Source organism: Haliaeetus leucocephalus, unplaced genomic scaffold (genome assembly GCF_000737465.1).
Source record: "Haliaeetus leucocephalus isolate CR32 unplaced genomic scaffold, Haliaeetus_leucocephalus-4.0 Scaffold555, whole genome shotgun sequence".
Lineage (NCBI taxonomy): Eukaryota > Metazoa > Chordata > Aves > Accipitriformes > Accipitridae > Haliaeetus > Haliaeetus leucocephalus.
The window spans coordinates 12,389,613-12,411,297 of NW_010972991.1; the positions used below are offsets into that span (position 1 = coordinate 12,389,613).

At 37.0% G+C, this 21,685-nt stretch overlaps 1 protein-coding gene across 1 annotated transcript in view; it reads left to right on the plus strand.

The window, feature by feature from the left end:
- CSMD3 (CUB and Sushi multiple domains 3) overlaps positions 1-19,691 on the plus strand; it is a 659,839-nt gene extending 640,148 nt beyond the window's left edge. The window contains exons 58-63 of the mRNA XM_010577127.1: positions 3,594-3,659; positions 5,808-5,966; positions 13,969-14,081; positions 16,169-16,256; positions 17,338-17,473; positions 18,849-19,691. Of these exons, the coding sequence (XP_010575429.1) occupies positions 3,594-3,659; positions 5,808-5,966; positions 13,969-14,081; positions 16,169-16,256; positions 17,338-17,473; positions 18,849-19,008 (722 nt within the window). The 3' untranslated portion in view covers positions 19,009-19,691. The remainder of the gene's footprint in view (positions 1-3,593; positions 3,660-5,807; positions 5,967-13,968; positions 14,082-16,168; positions 16,257-17,337; positions 17,474-18,848) is intronic.
- Positions 19,692-21,685: the final 1,994 nt, after the last annotated feature.

A 21,685-nucleotide genomic window follows, 5' to 3' on the forward strand; every position in this document is an offset into this window, starting at 1 on the left:
TAGGTTTAAGGTTGGACTTGATGATCTTAAAGGTCTTTTCCAACCTAAATGATTTCATGATTTAATGATTCTTTTCTCATATTGGAGAAGGATACCCAAACTGTAAGTAGGTGTCTGAATCACTGCATGGAATTAATCCATAGGGTTTAGTATTCTTTTATATTTGTATGTAAGCAACAATATATTACTTGCAGACTAAATGTACCAACTTTGTCCTTGATGTTCCAACATTTTAGTATGTTTCTAATTTTTACTACATACTTTGTCATGGCAAGGCATGAAAAAACTCATAGCAAAATCATAGTGAGAATGGTGTTTTTCATGTGACATAAGAAATATGCTCAAGTATAGCAACTATTGAGAATTCGATTTCCTGAATAATTAAAGCACCTTTCAGATTACTGATACCTAATTTTTCAGATGTGGTTACCCCCAGGGCTCTTACAGAGGCATGCAAAGGCTATATAGCCAAACGCTTCTATTTGGAAGGGAAATAGGAAATGAATATTTTGTATTACTAAAAAACAGGTGTCTTGGCATTACATGCCAGGCAATTGCTGGGGGAAAACAGAGCAGAGCTTTGGGAAAGTGTTAGAAAGCAAGCTGCCAGGAAGCTTATGACTTTTTTAGTACTCAGGAAGTGTTATGGCAGGTCAAATGTGATTAATGGGTTGTATTTTGATCCAAGAATTTTCTGCTGATGATATTGAAACAAGTAGTATTAGGTATCCTATCTGGTTGTAAGGAACCTTTATGAGAATTTTTAAAAAAATCATTAAATGATATCTATGAGTGCATGTACCTTGTCATATAAATTAGTTTCCCAATGTCCTGAAAAAATGTTACAGAAATGCAAAATTTTTAGAATCAGACCTCTTGCTTCTTGCTTTTTAGCAGTAGAGAAAGCTAAGAATGAGATATATATTGTAAAGTATTAAATGTAATTAGATAAAGTAAAATATCTCTTAAATATTTTCAATTTTACCTGTTATAGAGGGGTGAAACATCTCTCTCCTGTGGAAGGGAGAAGAGCACCACGTCAGGTTGTTCACCTGTCATTGTGAACTTCATAAAAATAACTTGGAAATGGATGAAAAGGAATAAAATATTTAGAGTTAAGAGCTCTAAAAGGATCTGTAGGGAAATTAAACTAGAATTTAGTCCTTTAAATACAAAACTCTAATCTTGAAAGTCCTACTGAGCAAATATCTGGACCTAGAAACTTAAACTCCATAGATAACTTGTTTTAGCTTTGGTTTTGTATTTTAAATCTGTATTTAAATTTTATTTTGTATTTAAAATTACAGTTCTGATCTTGACTAGAAACATGTTCACTTTAACAAGGCTGATTGACTCAGCAGCTTTTTATACTAAAGCCCTTTGGAAAGTATGATCCAGATATTTCTAACCTGAGCTTGATGTAGTCAAAAAGGATATGCTGTTGAAGCATGCCCTCCTGGTCAACCATGTTGAGTGAAGTTCAGTAAGTTTCTTTCAAAGTAGAGAGGAAATAGAGATTAATCAATCAGTAGTAACAGGCCATGAGAACTTTAGATTGAATTCCAACCCCTGCCCTTGTTTCTTGACAGTTTTAATCTATATAGCAAGAACAAGCCTTCTGTAATAATCAAAAATTACTCTTCTGTAAGACAAATATTCTCAGTGCTTCTTGCTAAAGTTTCCTTTTTATGCAGAAAAATGCTCCACTCAGGGAGAAGGAAGTTGCTTTTCTTGTCTATTTTTCTTAGAGTATCGATCAGAGAGAAAAGGCCTGGGTTCAAAGCCAAGATCCGAAATACAAAATATTGAAATAACCATTGGAGCAAGGAATGGAGCCTAATGCTGCATGAGAGTATTCTATGTTAGGAGACAGAATTATGTGTCTTCTTTATAGTCCAGTGAATCCAAATTAGTTTCTGCAAAATAAAACAGCTTCAGCTGCAGGAAGTGGCACTGTCCCATTGCATTTAGTTCATCGTCTTCAGTGGTGGGAGAGTTCCTGCTCTAATCAGAGAAGAAATGAAATTCTCCAACTTCCAGTGCTCAAATCAACTGAGCAGTTAGAGATACTGTGGACAGCCTCATTTGTTTCTTTCTTTCTGTTGCTACTCTTTAAAGAAACAGTGACCTTCTCCTCCATTGTTAAGAGATTAAGCATGCATCTTTGGGTTTTTAGTCTTGAACACAAGATGACTCACTCAGTGAGCGCTGTTGAAGATAATTAAGTCCTGGAGAGAAGCATTATTTAAAACACCCTTGTTATGTATCTCTTCACTGTTTGGTGTTACATTGCTTCCAGTCAAAGCACTATTCACAGTGCTGTTTTCTGTGGATCCTGATTTAGATGATATAACTTGCCTCAGATGACATATTAGAAGACATCTCACATATTAGGTGCATAGTCCAGGACTATGAATTCTGAAATATGGATTCTGAAAGGCTACACTGTTTGGGTATTGCAAATGACTTGGTAGCATCCAGGTGACTGACTCAAGAGAAAATGCAGCAATGGAAGAAATCAGTGGGCATGTGTGTCACGAACCAGGCTGGACAGACAAGGGAGTCATGTTGAATTTGAAATTCCCTCAGGCTAAATTCAGGTGAAACAACACGAAACGATCAGCTGAACATTTTATTCCTGGCAGAAGCAGCCTGAACATGGGAGGCATAACAGTAGGTGGCAGGGTCTCTCACAACAGGAATTGGCATGAAACTACCTCAGTAAACCGTGTAACCTGTGTTAACTACATACATCAATTCAGGGCATAAGGAGAGCCCTCCCATTGATTCATGAGGTTCAGAGCAGACCCTCTTGCTTTCTAGACTCCTTCTCAGAGAAGAGCCTAGGGGAGGCTGGATCCACTCTTAGTTCCAGACTTGGTCAATGGTTTTATGTCTTCAAGGGGTGATGTGTAGGGATTATGGAAAAGGAAATAGAGAACTAGACAGAGAGAGAAAAAGGAAAAGAGGAAGATTTCACCAGTCCTGGGTCCAGTGTTGGTCCAGTCAGGCAAGGGGTAGAGTTCTGGTAGGCGTGTGTGCAGGTGGGGCTTTGGTTTGTGCCCTTTTATCATCCTTGCCCCTCCTTCGGGCAGGCACTCGAACTCATTAGGCTAATTAGGTGTCATGAGCAGTTTGTGAGCCTTTGGGCTTGGGGGTCGTTTGGGGAGTAACTTCCCCTTCCCTGCAGACATGATCTTTGGCCCCACATGGTGAGCTGCCCTGCTCAGCGTATCAGAACAGCACATCAGAACAGGGAGCTGTGCACCCTTCAGCACGCCCTCCCTCCAGCGGGTGCTGATGGGCTTCTTTTCACCTGTGGTTCCTTGGCAGCGTTCCTCGTTATGCAGAGTTGGTTGTTAGGTAGCGCTTGCCCCACCACAATGTTTGAAACATTAACTCTTTCAGTCTCACACATGTGCTCCTGTGATACTAAGGCTTGACAGTGACTGCAATCTCATTTGTATTTGAGTTTGAAACATCATCTTGTGTCCTTTGTAACGAATAAATTCCATTATGGAAATTATTTTCCTAGTTTCTGAGTAACATATTTGCTACTGATTTGTCTTTTTGTCATTCATCCTTTCTAACAGCTGGTTCCAAAATATTAGTGAAGGATCCCAGACCAGCTTTGGGAACACCAAGTCCCAAACTAAGTGGTAAGTACTTTGAGGTACATATAGTTTTAAATAATTTCTGTAGAAAAGACAACGAGAATCAATTTAGTGAGACTGCACTGAATGGCTTAGAATGACTAAAGGGTATTAGATTAGGCATCACATTAAGAGAACAAAAACATTGTTAATTAAATTATTCCCCAATGTTTAAGTCCATCTAGACTATGTGGTATTATTTATACCCATATACAATTTCTGTTATGTGATGAGAGATTTTATTGGTTTCACTAAAATTGCCATGTTCTGTGTAAGATCCTATGCAATTTATCCATTCAGAAACTATATTACTCACCCAGATGTAATTTAAAGACATATTGTTTCACAGGTTTTTTCAGTCTTGCACTTCTTTTACATATTGCTAATTAAATTGCTTTACCTAAATACTTCTGTATTAGCCTTCAACGTAGCCTTCAAAAAAGCTAATTTTAGCCTGGAGAAGGTAGTCTCTCTAACTCCAGCTAAAATCAACTCCAGTTTTAACTGATCTGCTAAAGAAGACTATCTTTGGATGGCCTGACTAGATGCGAGAAATCTTTCTCTGTCCACTGAAGAGACTTTTTGAAGAGAGAAGTCTCCTTAACTAAAATTAGCCTTTGACTATAACCCTATTAAATGTCTACCAATAATGAATAAAGATTTAAAAGTAATTCCTTAGCATAGGGGGAGTTTGTGGGGCTTTTTTTTTTTGCTTTGTTTTGTTTTACTGGTTTGTGCAGTACTTCACAACTGTGTTGTCAATGTGGTACTGCATGGTAGTCACGTTACCAGTTTTTCATTCAGAAGCTTTTCGTACAATCCCAATTAATTGCACATAAAGTCCATAAAGGTCAGTTTTCCTGAAAGTAGGGAAATAAATTTCAGGCAGATCACAATTCAACAGCATCAGACTGCTTGCACCATGCAGCTTTCTTGCTTGCAGTTTGCAGGCCCAGTATGTAGGTGTTTTGTTTTTATGTGTCCACCTGTCAAAAAATATATGCATATATACATATATGTACACAAATAAAAAACTAGAAAAGCTCTTTTACCCTCCATGGGGAAGACAACCTGTCTCTGTGACCCATAAAATAAACGATGAAGGAAGACTCTCGGGTATTCCAGTGTGCCCCAGTCTTGAATTTTGGGATATCCTGAGAGAGAAAGGGGCAAGTACTCTTCTGTGTTTATCTGACATGCCATGCCAATGCACACACAAACCCAGAGCTTTAAGTTCAGTGTGAGTGACTCCAAATAATGTGAAAGTGCGGATTCTAAATACTTATTAATTGTTATAGGGCTAAGTTTGATACTTTTCCTTTGAAAAGTGTGGTAAACACATCCTAAGTCACCTTCAATTTAATTGTTTAAATGGTATCTCATGTTAAGATTTTAAAGTTTTGCATGTATCTGTTTTTACTGGATAGGTAACTTGTTTTTTTTAACTGTATTATTGCTGGAATAGCATTACTTAAATTAATAATTTCACAGTTGGCTAATGATAAATATTAAATATAAAGGTATGAATCTAGCGTATTTATTATCCCTACAGTGTATGATCTCTTTTTAATTCTAAATTAGGGGATTTTTTTTTTTTCTCCTAGTGAAGCTTATAATGTTTTTAAGCATTCAAAGACAAGACAAAACTATTTATATAAATTATTCATTAGAAAAAGTGACTAGGTAATAAAGAAGATGCTTATAATCTTTTAATGTCATTTAAATATGCTTATAAAACTTTTTAATATCTAAATCGATATTAATTTCTGCAAAATTTAATCCTAGCTGTATGTCTCTGCCTGTCTGTGCTGGCATAGAAAAGATTCTGCAGTGAGAGGAATCTGGTCTTTTGGTTACAGCTGTTAAATTAGATTTTATGAAGTTGGTTTAATTCTAGGACATGTCCATATTTGAGGAAAGGAGCAAATGAAGGTACAGTTGTGGTTGTGTTCTTCAGTACAAATACATTTCTTTCATAAACGTTAATGCCACGTTTCTGTGCTTTGTATGTGAAGGTTATGCCTAATAGTACTTAAAAATAGAGAGGGTAAAGTAGAGAAAATGCTAGTATTTGTCATACATTTTGTTGGACGCTTGACTTGATAAGTACTAAATATTGCAAGATGTATTGAAACATGTTTGATGTCTGTATAGTTCCTGATGATGTATTTGCCCAAAATTATATATGGAAAGGATCTTACAATTACAAAAGCAAGAAACAGCCCATGACTTTGACAGTCACCAGTTTCAATGCAACTTCAGGAAGAGTAAATGCAACGCTTACAAACAGCAATATGGAATTGCTGCTATCAGGTATGGGATAAGAAAAATTCATTTCCATTTAATTTTTTCTGCCTTTTATACGTCAGTTCCCTGTAACTTTATGCATAACACTTAAACTTTTAACATCTTCTGGAAACTTTCTTAGCTTATCAAAGAGATTTTCATTCTAGTTCAGTTCCTTTTCAAAGGTAGGGATTTTTCCACCTTCTCCTTCTTTCCCCTTTTTTTATTTCTCAGGTTTTTATTATATTTGGAGTTAATAGTCAAGGAGGAGTGAAAGAATCATCCTAATTCTCATGCTTCTTCCTTAAATATTAAAAATAAACTCTAAATTACTGTTCCTGAGATTTTCTTAATTCGTAATCGTGCAATTTCCTTACAATAGCCTATTAATGACTAATGAGCAATATGATGAGACTGATATGTATTGACCTAGCAAGGCAGAGATACTTAATGAACTTGGAGAGCATGGAGAGATTACGCTTATTAGACTAGTGATATAGTTGAAAAAAGTAGCTACTCTTCATGCTGTGGTTTCAAAAGAAGCCCTTGATTGCAATCTTGGTTTATGATATTCCACAGTCCCTGCCACACAGAGCTCTGTTGCTATGGTTATGTTGACACAATATGCACAGTTCTCTATGCTGTGAACCATCAGCAGAAACTACAGATAGGGCTTAACAAACAAGCAAACAAAAATACTGTAAAAAGTGTTTGAGTTTATAGTTTTTGTTTGTTTTTCAAACTCTGTCAGTCCCATGATTGAGACATCTCAGCCACACAGACAATGGGCCTGTCACACCACAGGAGTGGCAGGGTATAGCACAGGGGCATGAATAAGCATAAAAGAAACACCTGAAATCAATATTATCACTCAAAACTTAGTTTCTTGTCTCTCTCTCTGCAACACTTTTTGCCAGGACTGAAGAAGCTTAAAAATCACAGTTATGTATTGGCTGGACACTGCTGGTTTTAATCTTGTTCATCACTTAAGGACCCCTTTCTCTGAAGTAGTTTAACATCACTCTTTATCCCAGAGATGTTATCAAGGACATAAGTGACAGAACATCAACCTGTTGGAAAAAAAAGAGAGGGGGAATTTCAGCCCGTATGTTTTTGAGAGGGGTGGTCTGCAGGAAGAATGTAATGGGCCAAAGAATCCACATCTCTTGAGCTTGAGTTTCTAGTATCTAGTAGAGTGGTGAATTTTTGTCACTAGGTTTGTCTGTTGAAGATATTTTGTAGGTGTCCTTTGAAGGGTCACACTTGAGAGGCTGTAGATGACCTGAATGTTTCATAAATATTTTCTAACTGGTAATGGTGTTTGTCTTGACTGTGTGAACTTATTCTATTGTACGATGCCTCTTTGGTTTCAGCCATGTAATTTCTATGAGGGTATTAGGTGCAGCGGATGTAGTATTTTGTATTTTTAGGATTAGTAAAAGTACAAGCTGTGTTTTCTCACTCAAACAACCTCCTTGTCCTCCAAATAAAAAGGTTCCCTCAGTTGGACACAAAAGTAATTACAAATGCCCATTTTCACTCTACATACAGGCATTGCACATGTCATCAGGTAATTAATATTATTTTCTTTCCCTATTTTGCAGATAGAAAACTGAGATCCTGTATATTGAAAGAGTATCTTAGGGCCAGGGAAGTAGGGATGGATCAAAAAAGACATTTAGATGCCAGGGAGCTGATATCTCCTATACTCAACTTGTAGGTTTCTGAAATGAAAAATAGTTTTCTCCCCATGCAGCACTTCCTGTTTTGCATTCCATCGTTTACTGCATCTTTTTTTTTATTTCTTTCTATTTAGACACCTGTGCTTGCTGTAATTATAGTATATATATGTCTGTCACAGGTTAGAAATGGGCATGTTCTTTTGATCAGGTTAGCATGAGTGAATATAGCAATGCTATTATAGGCATTAAGAGAAGAGAAGAGAAAGGTACAGCTTTTACTTGTTTATTTGGCTCAGATTAAACACTTTCTTGTACACTGGGAACCCAGTTGCCAGCTCTGAAGAAGCACATTGGCCTTTCACCAAGAAACACTTGCAAATCCACCATTGTAAATCAACAGAGAACAGTGATGCCTTGGTCTGTGGGATAATTCTCTCTGCTCTTGTTTGAGTGTACGTACATAATGTTCATGCCCATGTACAGACACCACAGCCCTCAGCCTCATGCAGATACTTCCTGATGTACATTTATAAGATGCATCCATGGCAGATGTGACTGATTTTTTTTCCCAAGTTCCAAATGATTTCTAGGTGCACACTGTCCAAGCTCTTGAAGTGACTAAACACTGTATGATAATGTTAACACAGTACTGAAGACAAAAGAATAAACCCTATCTTACCAAGGCACATTCATTTGAGCTCAGTGCAGCGTTAACACGAAAGTAAGTCTGCTTGTTAGCTCAGAGATGATTTGTATAAAATGATACCTCCTATAGGGCAATCACCTATCCTTAATGTGGAGAAGGCTTTTGTTCTGTGAATTTAGGCATGTAGATGAGAAACATGAATTAGGAATCTCATTGCCGTGTCTCTTACTGCAGCTTCTGAAGAGAGCTAGGAAGTTTGTATCTTAACCTGAACTGAACTTTTTTGAGATGCTCATCTCGCCATAGTCTGTAGTGAGAGTCTAGAGAGAATAAGCTAACAGAAAGGACAAAGTTAAATGTCTTTTTTTAGTTTGGATATATCTGGGCACGCAATCTGTTTCCACTTTTTAAGTGTTTGTATTTTCTCAGATTAGCAGCCAGCAAGACAAAGGTGACCATGCTTTTTCTTCTCTGGAATTCATTTTAATACAATAGCATCACCCACCATTCTCTTCTGACCCTGTATACAAAACTCTTAACTATGAGTCTGAAAACTCTGCTGTCTCCCAGATCATCTCTTTGCAGCACTGCAGTCCAATGTTAAGCTATTCGGTTGTGCCAGCATTTCTTCCTTCTGTACCTTAAGATGCTAAAAGCACTAAGTACCTGCATATTTCCTTTCTTCTGCTACTGTGTTAGCTAGTGTTTTTGTGCAGCCTTAGTTATTTTTTTTTTCCACTGGAGAGTGTGCTGGGTTGACCTTGTCTGGATGCTAGGTGTCCACCAATCTGCTCTATCACTCCGTCTCCTCAGCTGGACAGGGGAATAAAAATACAACAAAAGGTTCGTGGGGTGAGATAAGGACAGGGAGAGATCACTCACCAATTACTGTCATGGGCGAAACAGACTCGACTAGTGGAAATTAATTTAATTTGTTACCAATCAAATGAGAGTAGGGTGATAAGAAATAAAACCGAATCTTAAAACACCTTCCCCCCTCCTCTCCCTTCTTTCTGGGCCCAACTTCACTCCCAAATTCTCTACCTCCTCCCCTCCAAGCAGCACAGGGGGACAGGGAATGGGGGTTGCAGTCAGTTTAGCACACATTGTCTCTGCTGCTCCTTCTTCTTCACTCTCTTCCCTGCTCCAGCATGCGGTCCCACCCATGTGAGACAGTCCTCCATAAACTTCTGCAGTTTGTGGGTCCTTCCCACACGCTGCAGTTTCGCACGAACTGCTCCACCATAGGTCCTTTCCACATGTCCTTTCCACGGGGTGCAGTCCTCAGACTGCTCCAGCGTGGAACCACCACAGGGTCACAAGTCCTGCCAGAAAACCTGCTCCAGCATGGACTCCTCTCTCCACAGGCCACAGGTACTGCCAGGAGCCTGCTCCAGCATGGGCTTTCCCATGGGATCCCAGCCTGCTTTGGGCATCCACCTGCTCTGGTGTGGGATCCTCTACAAGCTGCAGGTGGATATCTGCTCCACCATTAACCTCAATTGGCTGCAGGGAAACAGCCTGCCTCAGCATGGTCTTAACCGTGGGCTGCAGGGGAATCCCTGCTCTAGCACCTGCAGCACCTGCTCCCCCTCCTTCTTCACTGGCCTTGGTGTCTGCAGGGTTGTTTCTCTCACATATTCTCACTCCTCTATTCTGACTGCTACTGGTGTTGTGCAGGGTTTTTTTCCCCCCTTAAATATGTTATCATAGAGGCACTACCACTGTTACTGACTGGCTCAACCTAGGCCAGCGGTGGGTATGTCTTGGAGCCAGCTGGCATTGGCACTATATGACAGGGAGGAAGCTTGGAATCATGAAATCATTTAGGTTGGAAAAGACCTTTAAGATCATCAAGTCCAACCTTAAACCTAACACTGCCAAGTCCACCAGTAAACCACATCTACATATCTTCTGAGTTCCTCCAGGGATGGCGATTCAACCACTTCCCTGGGCAGCCAGTTCCAATGCTTGACAACCCTTTTGGTGAAAAAATTTTCCCTAATATCCAATCTAAAGCGCCCCTGGCACAACTTGAGGCCATTTCCTCTTGTCCTATCGCTTTTACTTGGGAGAAGAGACCGACACCCACCTCGCTACAACCTCCTTTCAGGTAGTTGTAGAGAGCCATAAGGTCTCCCCGCTGCCTCCTTTTCTCCAGGCTAAACAAACCCAGTGGCCTCAGCTGCTCCTCATTACACTTGTGCTCTAGACCCTTCACAAGCTGCGCTGCCCTTCTTTGGAAGTGCTCTAGCACCTCAGTGTCTTTCTTGTAGTGAGGGGCCCAAAAGTGAACACAGTATTCGAGGTGCAGCCTCAGCAGTGCTGAGTACAGGGGGACAATCACTTCCCTTATCCTGCTGGCCACACTATTTCTGATACATGCCAGGATGTTATTGGCCGTCTTGGCCACCTGGGCACACTGCCAGCTCATATTCAGCTGGCTGTTGACAAACACACCCAGGTCATTTTTTTCCAGGCAGCTTTCTAGCCACTCTTCCCCAAGCCTGTAGCACTGCATGGGGTTGCTGAGACCCAAGTGCAGGATCCAGCACTTGGCCTCGTTGAAACTCATACAACTGGCTTCAGCCCATCAATCCAGCCTGCCCAGATCCCTCTGTAGAGCCTTTATACCCTCAAGGAGGTCAACACTCCTGCCCAACTTGGTGTCATCCACAAACTTACTGAGGGTGCACTCGATCCCCTTGACCAGATCATTGATAAAGATACTAAACAGAACTGGCCTCAACACTGAGCCCTGGGGAACATCACTTGTGACCGGCCACCAACCAGATTTAACTCCATTCCCCACCACTCTTTGGGCTTGGCCATCCAGCAGATTTTTACCCAGCAAAGAGTACACCTGTCCAAGCCATGAGCAGCCAGTTTCTCCAGGAGAGTGCTATGGGAAATGGTGTCAAAGGCTTTACTAAATTCCAGGTAAACAACATCCACCGCCTTTCCCTCTTCCACTAAGCAGGTCATCTTGTCATAGAAGGAGAGCAGGTTGGTCAAGCAGGACCTGCCTTTCATAAACCTGTGCTGACTGGGCCTGATCACTTGCTTGTCCTGTACGTGCCGTGTGATGGTACTCTGATCTGCTCTGTAATCTTCCCCGGCACTGAAGTCAGACTGACAGGTCTGTAGTTCCCTGGATCCTCCTTCTGGCCCTTCTTGTAGATGGGCATCACATTTGCTAACCTCCAGTCAACTGGGACCTCCCCCCTTAGCCAGGACTGCTGGTAAATGATGGAAAGCGGCTTGGTGAGCACTCCTGCCAGCTCCCTCAGTACCCATGGGTGGATCCCATCCAGCCCCATAGACTTGTGCATGTCTAAGTGGTGTAGCAGGTTGCTAACCATTTCACCTTGGATTATGGGGGCTTCATTCTGCTCCCTGTCCCTGTCTTCCAGCTCAGGGGGCTGGGTACCCTGAGAACAACTGGTCTTATAATTAAAGACTGAGGCAAAGAAAGCATTAACTACCTCAGCCTTTTCCTTATCCTTTGACAGTATGTTTCCCCCCCGCATCCAATAAAGGATGGAGATTCTCCTTAGCCTTCCTTTTGTTGCTAATGTATTTATAGAAACATTTTTTTATTGTCCTTTACGGCATTAGCCAGATTAAGTTCTAGGTGGGCTTTGTCCCTTCTAATTTTCCCCCTGCATAACCTCACAACATCCTTGCAGTGCTCCTGAGTGGCCTGCCCCTTCTTCCAAAGGTCACAAACTCCTCTTTTTTTCCCCTGAGTTCCAGCCAAAGCTCTCTGTTCAGCCAGGCCAGTCTTCTTCCCTGCTGGCTCGTCTTTCAGCACAAGGGGACGGCCTGCTCCTGCGCCTTTAGGATTTCCTTTTTGAGGAATGTCCAGCTTTCCTTGACTCCTTTGCCCTTCATAGAATCATAGAATTGTTTTGGTTAGAAGAGACCTTTAAGATCATTGAGTTCAGGACTGCCTCCCAAAGGACTCCATCAACCAGGCTCCTAAACAGTCCAAGGTAGCAGTTCTGTTGACCCCCCCCCCTTACTTCTCCAATAATTGAAAACTATCATTTTGTGATCGCTGTGCTCAAGATGGCTTCCAACCATCACATCACCCACAAGTCCTTCTCTGTTCGCAAACAACAGGTCCAGCAGGATGCCTTCTCTGGTTGGCTGACTCACCAGCTGTGTCAGAAGGCTGCCTTCCAGGATTCTCCTGGACTGTTTCCTCTCTGTATTGTATTTTATTGTTTTCTATTGTATTGTATTTTATTTCCAGGAGACATCTGGCTTTTCCAGCTTCTGGCATTTTGTCAGAGAAACCGCTCCTGTAGCCCCCCTGTTAATGAAACCTTGCCACACAAAGCCAATAGAAAGAGCCAGTACCTTCTCCTACACCTCACTGCTTTCTTCACTTCTTGTTCACATCACAGAATTTGGATGAACATAAAAATAAGAAGTGACCAAAATTAAGCTTAATGGTATATTTCTGGAATTTTCAGTTAATAAAAAGAAATCCAGTTTTCTTCATGCATAGCTAACACATACTAACTAATTGTAGTCTGAAGTCATCCATATTTGTTAGTCAGTAAAAATTAAAAAATTAAAGGGAGGGATGAAAGTCAGTATTTAAGTCTAAATCATTTACAGTTTGAAGTGTGTTCTGTGATGTACTATGTCAATAAATCAGTGTATTTTAATTTCAGTTTGGTGGAATTTTCTGGAGGTGGAAGTATAATTATTTGGTTGGGTTTTTTTTCTTTTACTTGGTTTTGGTTTTAGTTTTGTTACTGTTTAAGTTTTAGCCATCATTAGCTTTTGTTGATATAAAGTGCAGTATAACCTTGCGTGATTATACAAATAGAAAACTTCATATGAAATGAACAGTAATATCAGTGCTCTGCCAGAAAGGCAATGATCATACTAGACAAGTCTTCTATTTAAAATGTGAAGTTTTAAACCATTAATTGATAACAGTGTTTAAAAACATGAGGGAAAAAAATCTTGACTGTATCTTGACTGTCTTTGTAATGGAAGATCAAATCACCAAGCATCTCGTAATATTTTATTTTCATTCTCCAAATTAACAAAGAAAGGTGTTTGGATTCTAAACATTTCTTCTGCAGGAATGAAAATGAATCAATTAATTATGCCTACAAGGTAAATAAGGCTATATACAAGTCTTATTGTCTGAAAGAAACTGTGTCGTAATATTGACTGATGAAGAACAAGTTTTTGATCCATTTTCAAATCTAGAAATTTTTAAATTAGCACCAGCTTTTAGAAGAGAATTTTGATGTGGATGTTGCTATTATCACCTTCTTTAACTGATGACTGAATTAAAAAAAATTGAAGGTGGGTATGCAAGGTTCAAATACATTCTGCCTGATTCAGAACAGTATTTTCCATCTCAAATCAGATTACTGTCAACGTTTGTTCTGTCTAAGGTTTGTTACGATAACTGTTAAGTAACAGCTGTGTCTATAAGGTTTCCCTTCTCTCCTCTCTACAGGGTAAGCTAAAACCAGTTTCTATCAAAATCCTATGATAATTGAAATAATTTCACAAAATAATGCATCTTGCTAAACTAAAATGTTGGTAACAATGCTACCTATTCTTCCTGCTTTCCCCTTTTAAGGCAAGAGATTAAATACTTGTTCTTAAAAATGAAATTATTTCTCTGCTCAACACAAATGTAAATTTTAAAAACTATATTCTACAGGAGTGTATAAAAGCCAGGAAGCTCGGCTAATGCTCCACATATATCTCATTAAAGCACCCTCCCATACATCTGTGAGCAAGTTGAAAGAGGAAAAATGGGCTATGGATGGTTTTGTGAGTATATTTCTGCTACAAAAGAGAGAGAAATATTTTTGTTGTTGTTGTTTGAAATCATGCTGGTGTTCTAAACCCCCCAAATCCTGAGACATATCAATAGGAATCTTGTTAGCAATGCTGATTCATTAAATGAAATTAAAATTGTATTGTAAGATATAGGAGACCAGTCTGAGAGAAAATATGGGAATAGTCATAATGTGTAGGCACAATTATAATGCATGTTAACACAGAAGCCTTTCTCTTACTTTGGATTTTATTCCAATATACTGAGAAATTCTATCATCACGATAATATAATAACAATTTCAAATAATATTATAATATATAATATTAATGCAATAGCAATTTTTACCATTAGGCTAGCAGTGATGTTTTACCTTTTGGTGACATTTTTAGAAATACCATGAAAAAGCTAAACTGTTACATGTATGGGGAAAAGAAAATAGATTGCTCCAATTAAGCATTAAGTCCCTTGGAGGTTCTGGGGCTGAGCTTATTCTTTAAAAGGGAGAAAAAGGGTGCACATAACTGAGAGGAGGAAAGGTGAAGGAGAGGGGTAAAAAGAAGCAACAGCCCAGGTGGCTGGGACTTGTTTAAACCATGAGAGGGAAATCCATTCAGAGAATAGACAGGAAAAACAAACATCACCCAAGATAATGCTAAGGCTGGAAAAAACTGAGTGTGTTGGCCTGAGAAACTTTATTTGTCATAGAATAAAGTAGATTTTTTAGAAAAGAAAGGGCCTAAAATAATTTGGATGATGATAAACACTCATTTATCCCTATTACACTGTCTCATTTTTCAAGGAATCTGTCTGTTTTGTTATGTTTCACCTACTGGTAAAGCACTACAGGGACACCAATATGGGTGCACATGCCTAAAGAAGAGAAGAGGTGACATTGAAGTGTATGCATAAATTTATATTTGTATAACTTGTGGCACTACTTCAATAATAATTTTTAAAAAGGTGCAAAACCAGAACCAAAGCAAAAACCCCTAAACCTCTTAAACAGTAAATATGCTGGTAAAAGGGCTTCACTCCCTTGGTTTATACAAACTTCAGGCTTCATGAGCATGCTCCTGTGGTGAAAAAATATGGTAAAAACAAGACATTTACTTTCAGACTTCTAAATGTACAGAAGTACACAATACAGTCCCTACATTCCATATGCTATTTACATACTGTTCTTATTTGACCATTTTCTTTTTTTTTTTTTTTTTTTTTAATCTTGGAACAGCTCAAACAGGCTGTTTTACCCCAAAGTAAGAATTTCACCTGAGAAATGCACCCTTTCTTCAGTGAAAACATAGCTTCAGGTCATTGCTGAAGACATAGTTACCTTGAGAAAGGGAAGCTTAAGGGAAAATCTTGAAGGAATCTGCCGTGGGACCACTGAATTTAAACCTAATAACTACCCTGGGAAGCAAGTACCTGTAAATTGAATACAGCGTGTTTGTTCAGAATGTACTTACCCTGATAAAGGAGATGTTCATAGGATTACAACCCTTTCTTTCCTCCCACAAGTCTTTTAGTTTATACTAGCATATATTGCTCTTGTACCAAAGCCTCGTTCAATATTCTTCTGGTCTACAGCTGTATAATTAAATAATTATTGGGATAAGCACTGAGAAAGAGCAAAGGAACTAACTGTCAGTTGAATGCAAGATCTTGTTTATTTATTTTTAAAGTAATTATTAAAACCTCAATACTTGCATCCTTAGGATTACCTACAATATAACTTTTGCCATCTAATTCCTAAACAAATCAGATAATTGTGAAGTATGTAAGATGGTTAGAAATACTGAAATCTTGAATTGCCAGAAACTTTAAACTTTGTTGGTTTAAAAAAATAATACAGTTAAAGTTAGTATAACGTAGTATATGTGACCATAAGGCACCATGTCTAAGTTGTGCCTTTAACATTTCTGTCTTTTCCTTTAAACTTTATAGATTTCCTAGAAAAAAAGAGGGTGTTTTTAATGGGGAATAACAGCTACCAGTCAAGCATATTAGGATCTCTCTCTTTAAAATAGATACTTGTACAAAATTTTCCCCTTTTAATTCAGAGTACTTTTTGTTTACAGGTTTCTGCTGAACCTGATGGAGCAACATATGTTTTTCAAGGATTCATCCAGGGTAAAGATTATGGACAATTTGGACTTCAAAGATTAGGTATTTAGTAAATTCGAAGTTTTTGCCAGTTCATTGTTCCATATTCTGTTTTATTATGTCCAGCAGTATAAGGGTATCTGCAGGATGTTACGAGTATTGACATTTCATAGAATATTGAGATGTTAATTTCTTTAAAATCTCATCTAAGTAGTACTTACAAAGAGTGTTTTGTCAGAAGTGGTAAGGAGTTATAGATGCCTTACAATGTACTTCTTAGTATAGCTATACATTTGACATGTTTTGAGAAATGTTTTTCTATGAATATGTGTAAAATGCATTTAGTTTCACATCTTGATAACTAGAAAGCCCATGTTATAGAATGCTCTGCTAAACTGGTCTCTTGTTCAGGGTGCTGAAACAACATTTCACCTGAACATTTGCTAGAAGAGTGAAACTGCTAAATATTTGCAAGTAAATCTTAATGTTACTTTTAAGAAGAACAAAATCTTACACACTTGATAAGCATTTATTTTCTAAAAATTGACTTCTTGGTTCTATACATTCAGTTCTACACCAAACTAACAGTCTTTATCCTTTCTTGGAGAAGACAGCTCTGGTAACAGAGCTCTAGTAACAACATTCTGTTGTGCTTTTTAAGAAAAAGAACTTCAGTTACTTTTCTGTTACTGTTTTAAAAACAGTGTTATTTCTCCTTCAACAAGAATTTGAATTTAGTTAATACTGAATTCTTGAATAATAAAACATTACAAATATAATCAGTAATATAATCGAACATATGTTATTATAATTTTGACTTTTTGTAACACAGTACGTTAATGTGTATTAATAACATCCAAAACTTGAATCCCATACAGAATTATGCAGGAAGATATTTACTGTACCAGCATATATGTATTGTTCTCCTGAACATTTTGCATCCACTTATTAATCAGAATATGGTATACCACACTACATTTACTTTCCAGGTGGGCTCAGCATACAGCTGTATGTATACAGCTGAACATATTATGATGACCCTATCACAAGGTGTTATTGAATTCTGAAGTTTATGGAGCAGTATGTGCTGGGGGGAAGAGACACATATATTATATTACTTGTTTTTTCTTATTATTCTTTTTAGGTCTTAATATATCTGAGGGTTCAAATTCTTCTAATCAACCACATGGTACAAACAGTAGTTCAGTGGCCATTGCTATCCTTGTGCCTTTCTTTGCCCTTATATTTGCTGGTTTTGGCTTTTATCTTTATAAACAAAGGTAAGTACAAATTAAGTGTATAGAATTCCTGTATGACTTGGTGGTTTTGTTGCCCTCAGTCTTTGTTACTGTAAATAAAGTTTTCTGTAAAACCACAAAATATTTGCAAAATATGCGCATAGACAGTTCTTCCTACCTCCATTAAGGTCTGGCATAATGACTGAGAGATCAGTTTATTGTACTGTGCTATACTTTCATTCCTACCTATTTAAAATGTTATAAATTTCTCTCTTTACGATACCAAAATAGATGCTATAAATTAATGGCATATGGGGAATAATATAATGAATAGACTTTGTGTGTACTTAGAGTAGATTGCCTGTATTATTTTTTTTACATGTGGCAGAATTATGAGTCATATCTTGAGTAATTTGTTTTAATGCCTGCTGTGTTTATTGGCTTGCAAGTATATGGAAGTATTATGTCACTGAGAAGTTTCATTGTGGAACTCTTTCTGCATATGAAATTATTAGTTCATATGCAATTACCTTACATAGCCACCAGTCTTCTCAATTTCATTAGTCTAAGTTCAACAGTTTTGTTCATGTTACTGAGACCAGTATTAGTTCTTTGGATTTAGTGTCAAGTAATCTTTTCCTATAGCTTTAAAGCGTTAGATAACTAAAGAAAATTTAACCACTTTAATGACAAGACAATTCATTGCCTACTAACTGTCAAAATGGTGATTTACATCTGGTAGCCTGACAATAATAATTGTAATATACTCACCAGGATAACATTAGTTTAAAACATGTACCATGATTTTTAAATGGTACCACTTGTTTTTTAACTGCTTCAGAATATGAAAAAATGCTCCTGTAATTTTTTTCTACACTTGTTATTAACTGTGTGCTGTAAGCACTTATCTTTACATTTCATATTGATGATTTACAATACAGTATGCATTTTGCATAACAATATATATGAAATGTTTTCAAGGGATTGAACTTTGATATTTTAAGTTACTTAATCAAAAAGGAAATGTTTCAGCTATAAATTCATTCTTGATAAATTTGTTGAGTCTTCAAAGGGAAAAAGAAAATCTCAGTCACTTGGCTGGGGAATTACTGCATCTTTACAAGATTTTCTTGTACTCTTAACTATTTACCAGCTGATCATCCAAGTGGAAATACCTACCTCTTCTCAGGCTGTTACCTCATTTTTTTAAGTGAACACCATTTTAAATGAATCATAAATCCCTTAAACTTTGATAAAGAGAGTACTAATTCTTAGCACAGATACTGTACCAAAAAATGAGATGTTGTATTTAGCTCACATAATTGGAATTGGGAGCTAGATACTGTTCATATTCTTAAACCACTTTAGAGTCAGTGAGGAAAACTGCAGTTACAAATACTCTGTCTTTCTTCTACAGGACTGCACCTAAAACACAGTATACAGGATGCTCTGTACATGAAAATAATAATGGACAAGCTGCTTTTGAAAACCCCATGTATGACACAAATGCAAAGTCTGTGGAAGGGAAAGCAGTACGATTTGACCCCAACTTGAACACCGTTTGCACAATGGTATAATGTGGTAATGATACGTCTTCAAAGTCTGGAATTGACACACAACACAGTGCACACACAGTTCACTGATTAAAAAAAAAAAAATTAAAAAAAATTAAAGCACACTTTTCAGGATATACTGGGTCACCTTTTCCTGAGGATGATAGACAAGAATGGGTTGTGGTTATTTCGTTTTGATTTTGTTTTTCATAAACTGGATCAGAATTCTTCTTCGTGTGTACCACGGAGAGTTTTAAAAAATTTTGCTGCACTCCATGAGTGTTACTCACAGTTTATTTGCTTTTTTAAAAAAGGAGGTTATTCTAAAACATAAAACATATTTGCATATATTGGAGGAGCATCCACTATCAGTATTTCTGTGCTTTATAAAAAATATAATAGAGGGACTGGGTTAAAAAAAAGATATAGGTAGAAAATAAGAGCTATACTTACAGGAGACAATAGGTCACTGACTTCTCTTTAACAGTCATATGCTACATCTTTTTCATGAGTTTGTACCTTTTTTTCATTTATTTAGCCAGTTTAGTATTTTATTTTTCTCAGAACAGTTAATTTTTTAAGTCCAGGGTGTAGTATTTAGAAATCAGCAAGTACAACTTACTCTTTTCACGTCACAGAAGAAAAATTAAAACATCATGTTCTTATTTAATGAATTTCCTTTCCTGCTTCACATCTTGCTTCCTTTTCATCTTCCAAGTCAAGCTCCTTTTCTCTGTTTCCGTTAACAATACCCCAAAATGGTAATGTTTCTACATTTCTTTTATCAATCATACAACTAGAAAATTTTTGCAATCAAGAAGCTAGTGTGAATTGACCTTTGTCATGTGGCTATGTTCCTTACTGTTGAAGATCATTCAAAAGAGTGACCATCTTACATTTTTTTTCAAAAGTGAAAACATAATTTCATGATATTTCCAATTAAAAAGTGCAGTTTACAGTAACATTAGCAATCAAATCCATATATCAAAAATTTAAGAGTCCATTTTTCAACCCATGCTAGTTAAATCTAAACTGTATCACATCAGTTTATTCCTTCAGCATTTTGTCAAAATGCATGCACAAAGCATGGTGAAATCCCATTAAAGTTGATGCATTCCAACAGACTTCAATGAACTTTGGATCAGACCTACAAAGCAAGAGGAAGTTATAATTTGGAAATACTGTTTTCACATCTATTTAATCTATATATTCCATACTCTATGGAAACAAATCCTTACAGCTAGTGATTTAAAATTGAATATATTACCATAGTGCAATGAAAACAAAAATATTAAATATATATATATATATATATATATAAAGCCATGATTTTATTAGGGACAATCCATTCATTTTAGGGACAATTCAGATTCCACAGCCCTCAGATACAAGTTTTAGACATTCCAGAATCGCTTCTAAGGAAATGTAATTTTTAGTTTTACAGTTATTTCATATCAGAATTATTCAGTGGCAACTCAGTAATTTATTTGATAGGTCATTGTCTTCCATTCATAGCATGACTCACAAATGCTGTGTGTTAGCCAGTGTGAATTATCTGTTATTGTCCCTTTCAGACATTAATAATTCTGTGAAAATCTAAACTTTTTATTACCGTAATAGAGAGTGCCTACCAAAAATCATTGTACCCAGGATTGCTGCTTGGATTTCTATAATGTTTGATGAATTTCTTATAAACCATTTTACAACACTTTGTTTTGAATATTCATACAACTCTGTCAAACTGTATTCTACTAAAAGGATGCTGGTTTATATTTTATACCATTGGTTGTTATTTATTCTTGTTTATTCAAATGACTGCAATAACTATGATTCATTCATTAATGTTAAGGTTAATACATTTGAGATCGTTTAAACTTTTTCTTCTGCAACTGGCTACTCCTCTTATATTAATGCATACACTTTTGTAAAGAAGTATATTTTTATGAAAAAGGATTTGTAAAAGTATGATGTAAATTTTCAGTGCAATGTAAACAAAATAAAAATGGACAATTGCTTTTTTTAACCATGTTTCTTCTTTGGAGGATGAGCTTTAAACTCATTTCAGTTGTGAAGATGAGAAAATAACCAAATTAATAATTTAAATCTAGTATTTTTGTGGGTCTTAAAATCATGTTATTTTTTTCTGAATCTTCCTGTGAATTTTAGGTGAGGTAAAAAGACTTAGATTACTTTCACAAATAAACAATGAGCACAATGTTTAAAATTATCTATTTACTAAAATGAATTTTTTGTTTGACTTGAAGAAGCAGATTTCCAAAAAGAAAAAGGCTTATACTTGTCAACCCAGTGAAAAGCACGGAGAAACCTCTTTTTTTTTTACTTTAAAAGAAAAAAAACCCAAAACCTTAGTGTTCCTCAAGGTTGTAGACAGCCTACTTTGCACATTAATTTTGCTACCTTTCTGCAGAAATGTACAGGTTGTACATATTAACAGGTAGTACCAGTGCATACAGTATTTTCTGGCATTAAAAAAAAAAGTGTTGTCTTTTAATGACATTGAACTGGAGGGGAGGATCTTAATTATTTTACTGTAATATTAGAACTGTCTTTTAACTGTCCCTTTTGCTTGCAAGCATGGAAAGTGAATGACAAATCCTGATCTGAAATGCTATTCATAGGATAACTGGGGGAAAAAAAAAGTAATATTATTTTGTGAATTTTGTACTCTACATAAACAAAA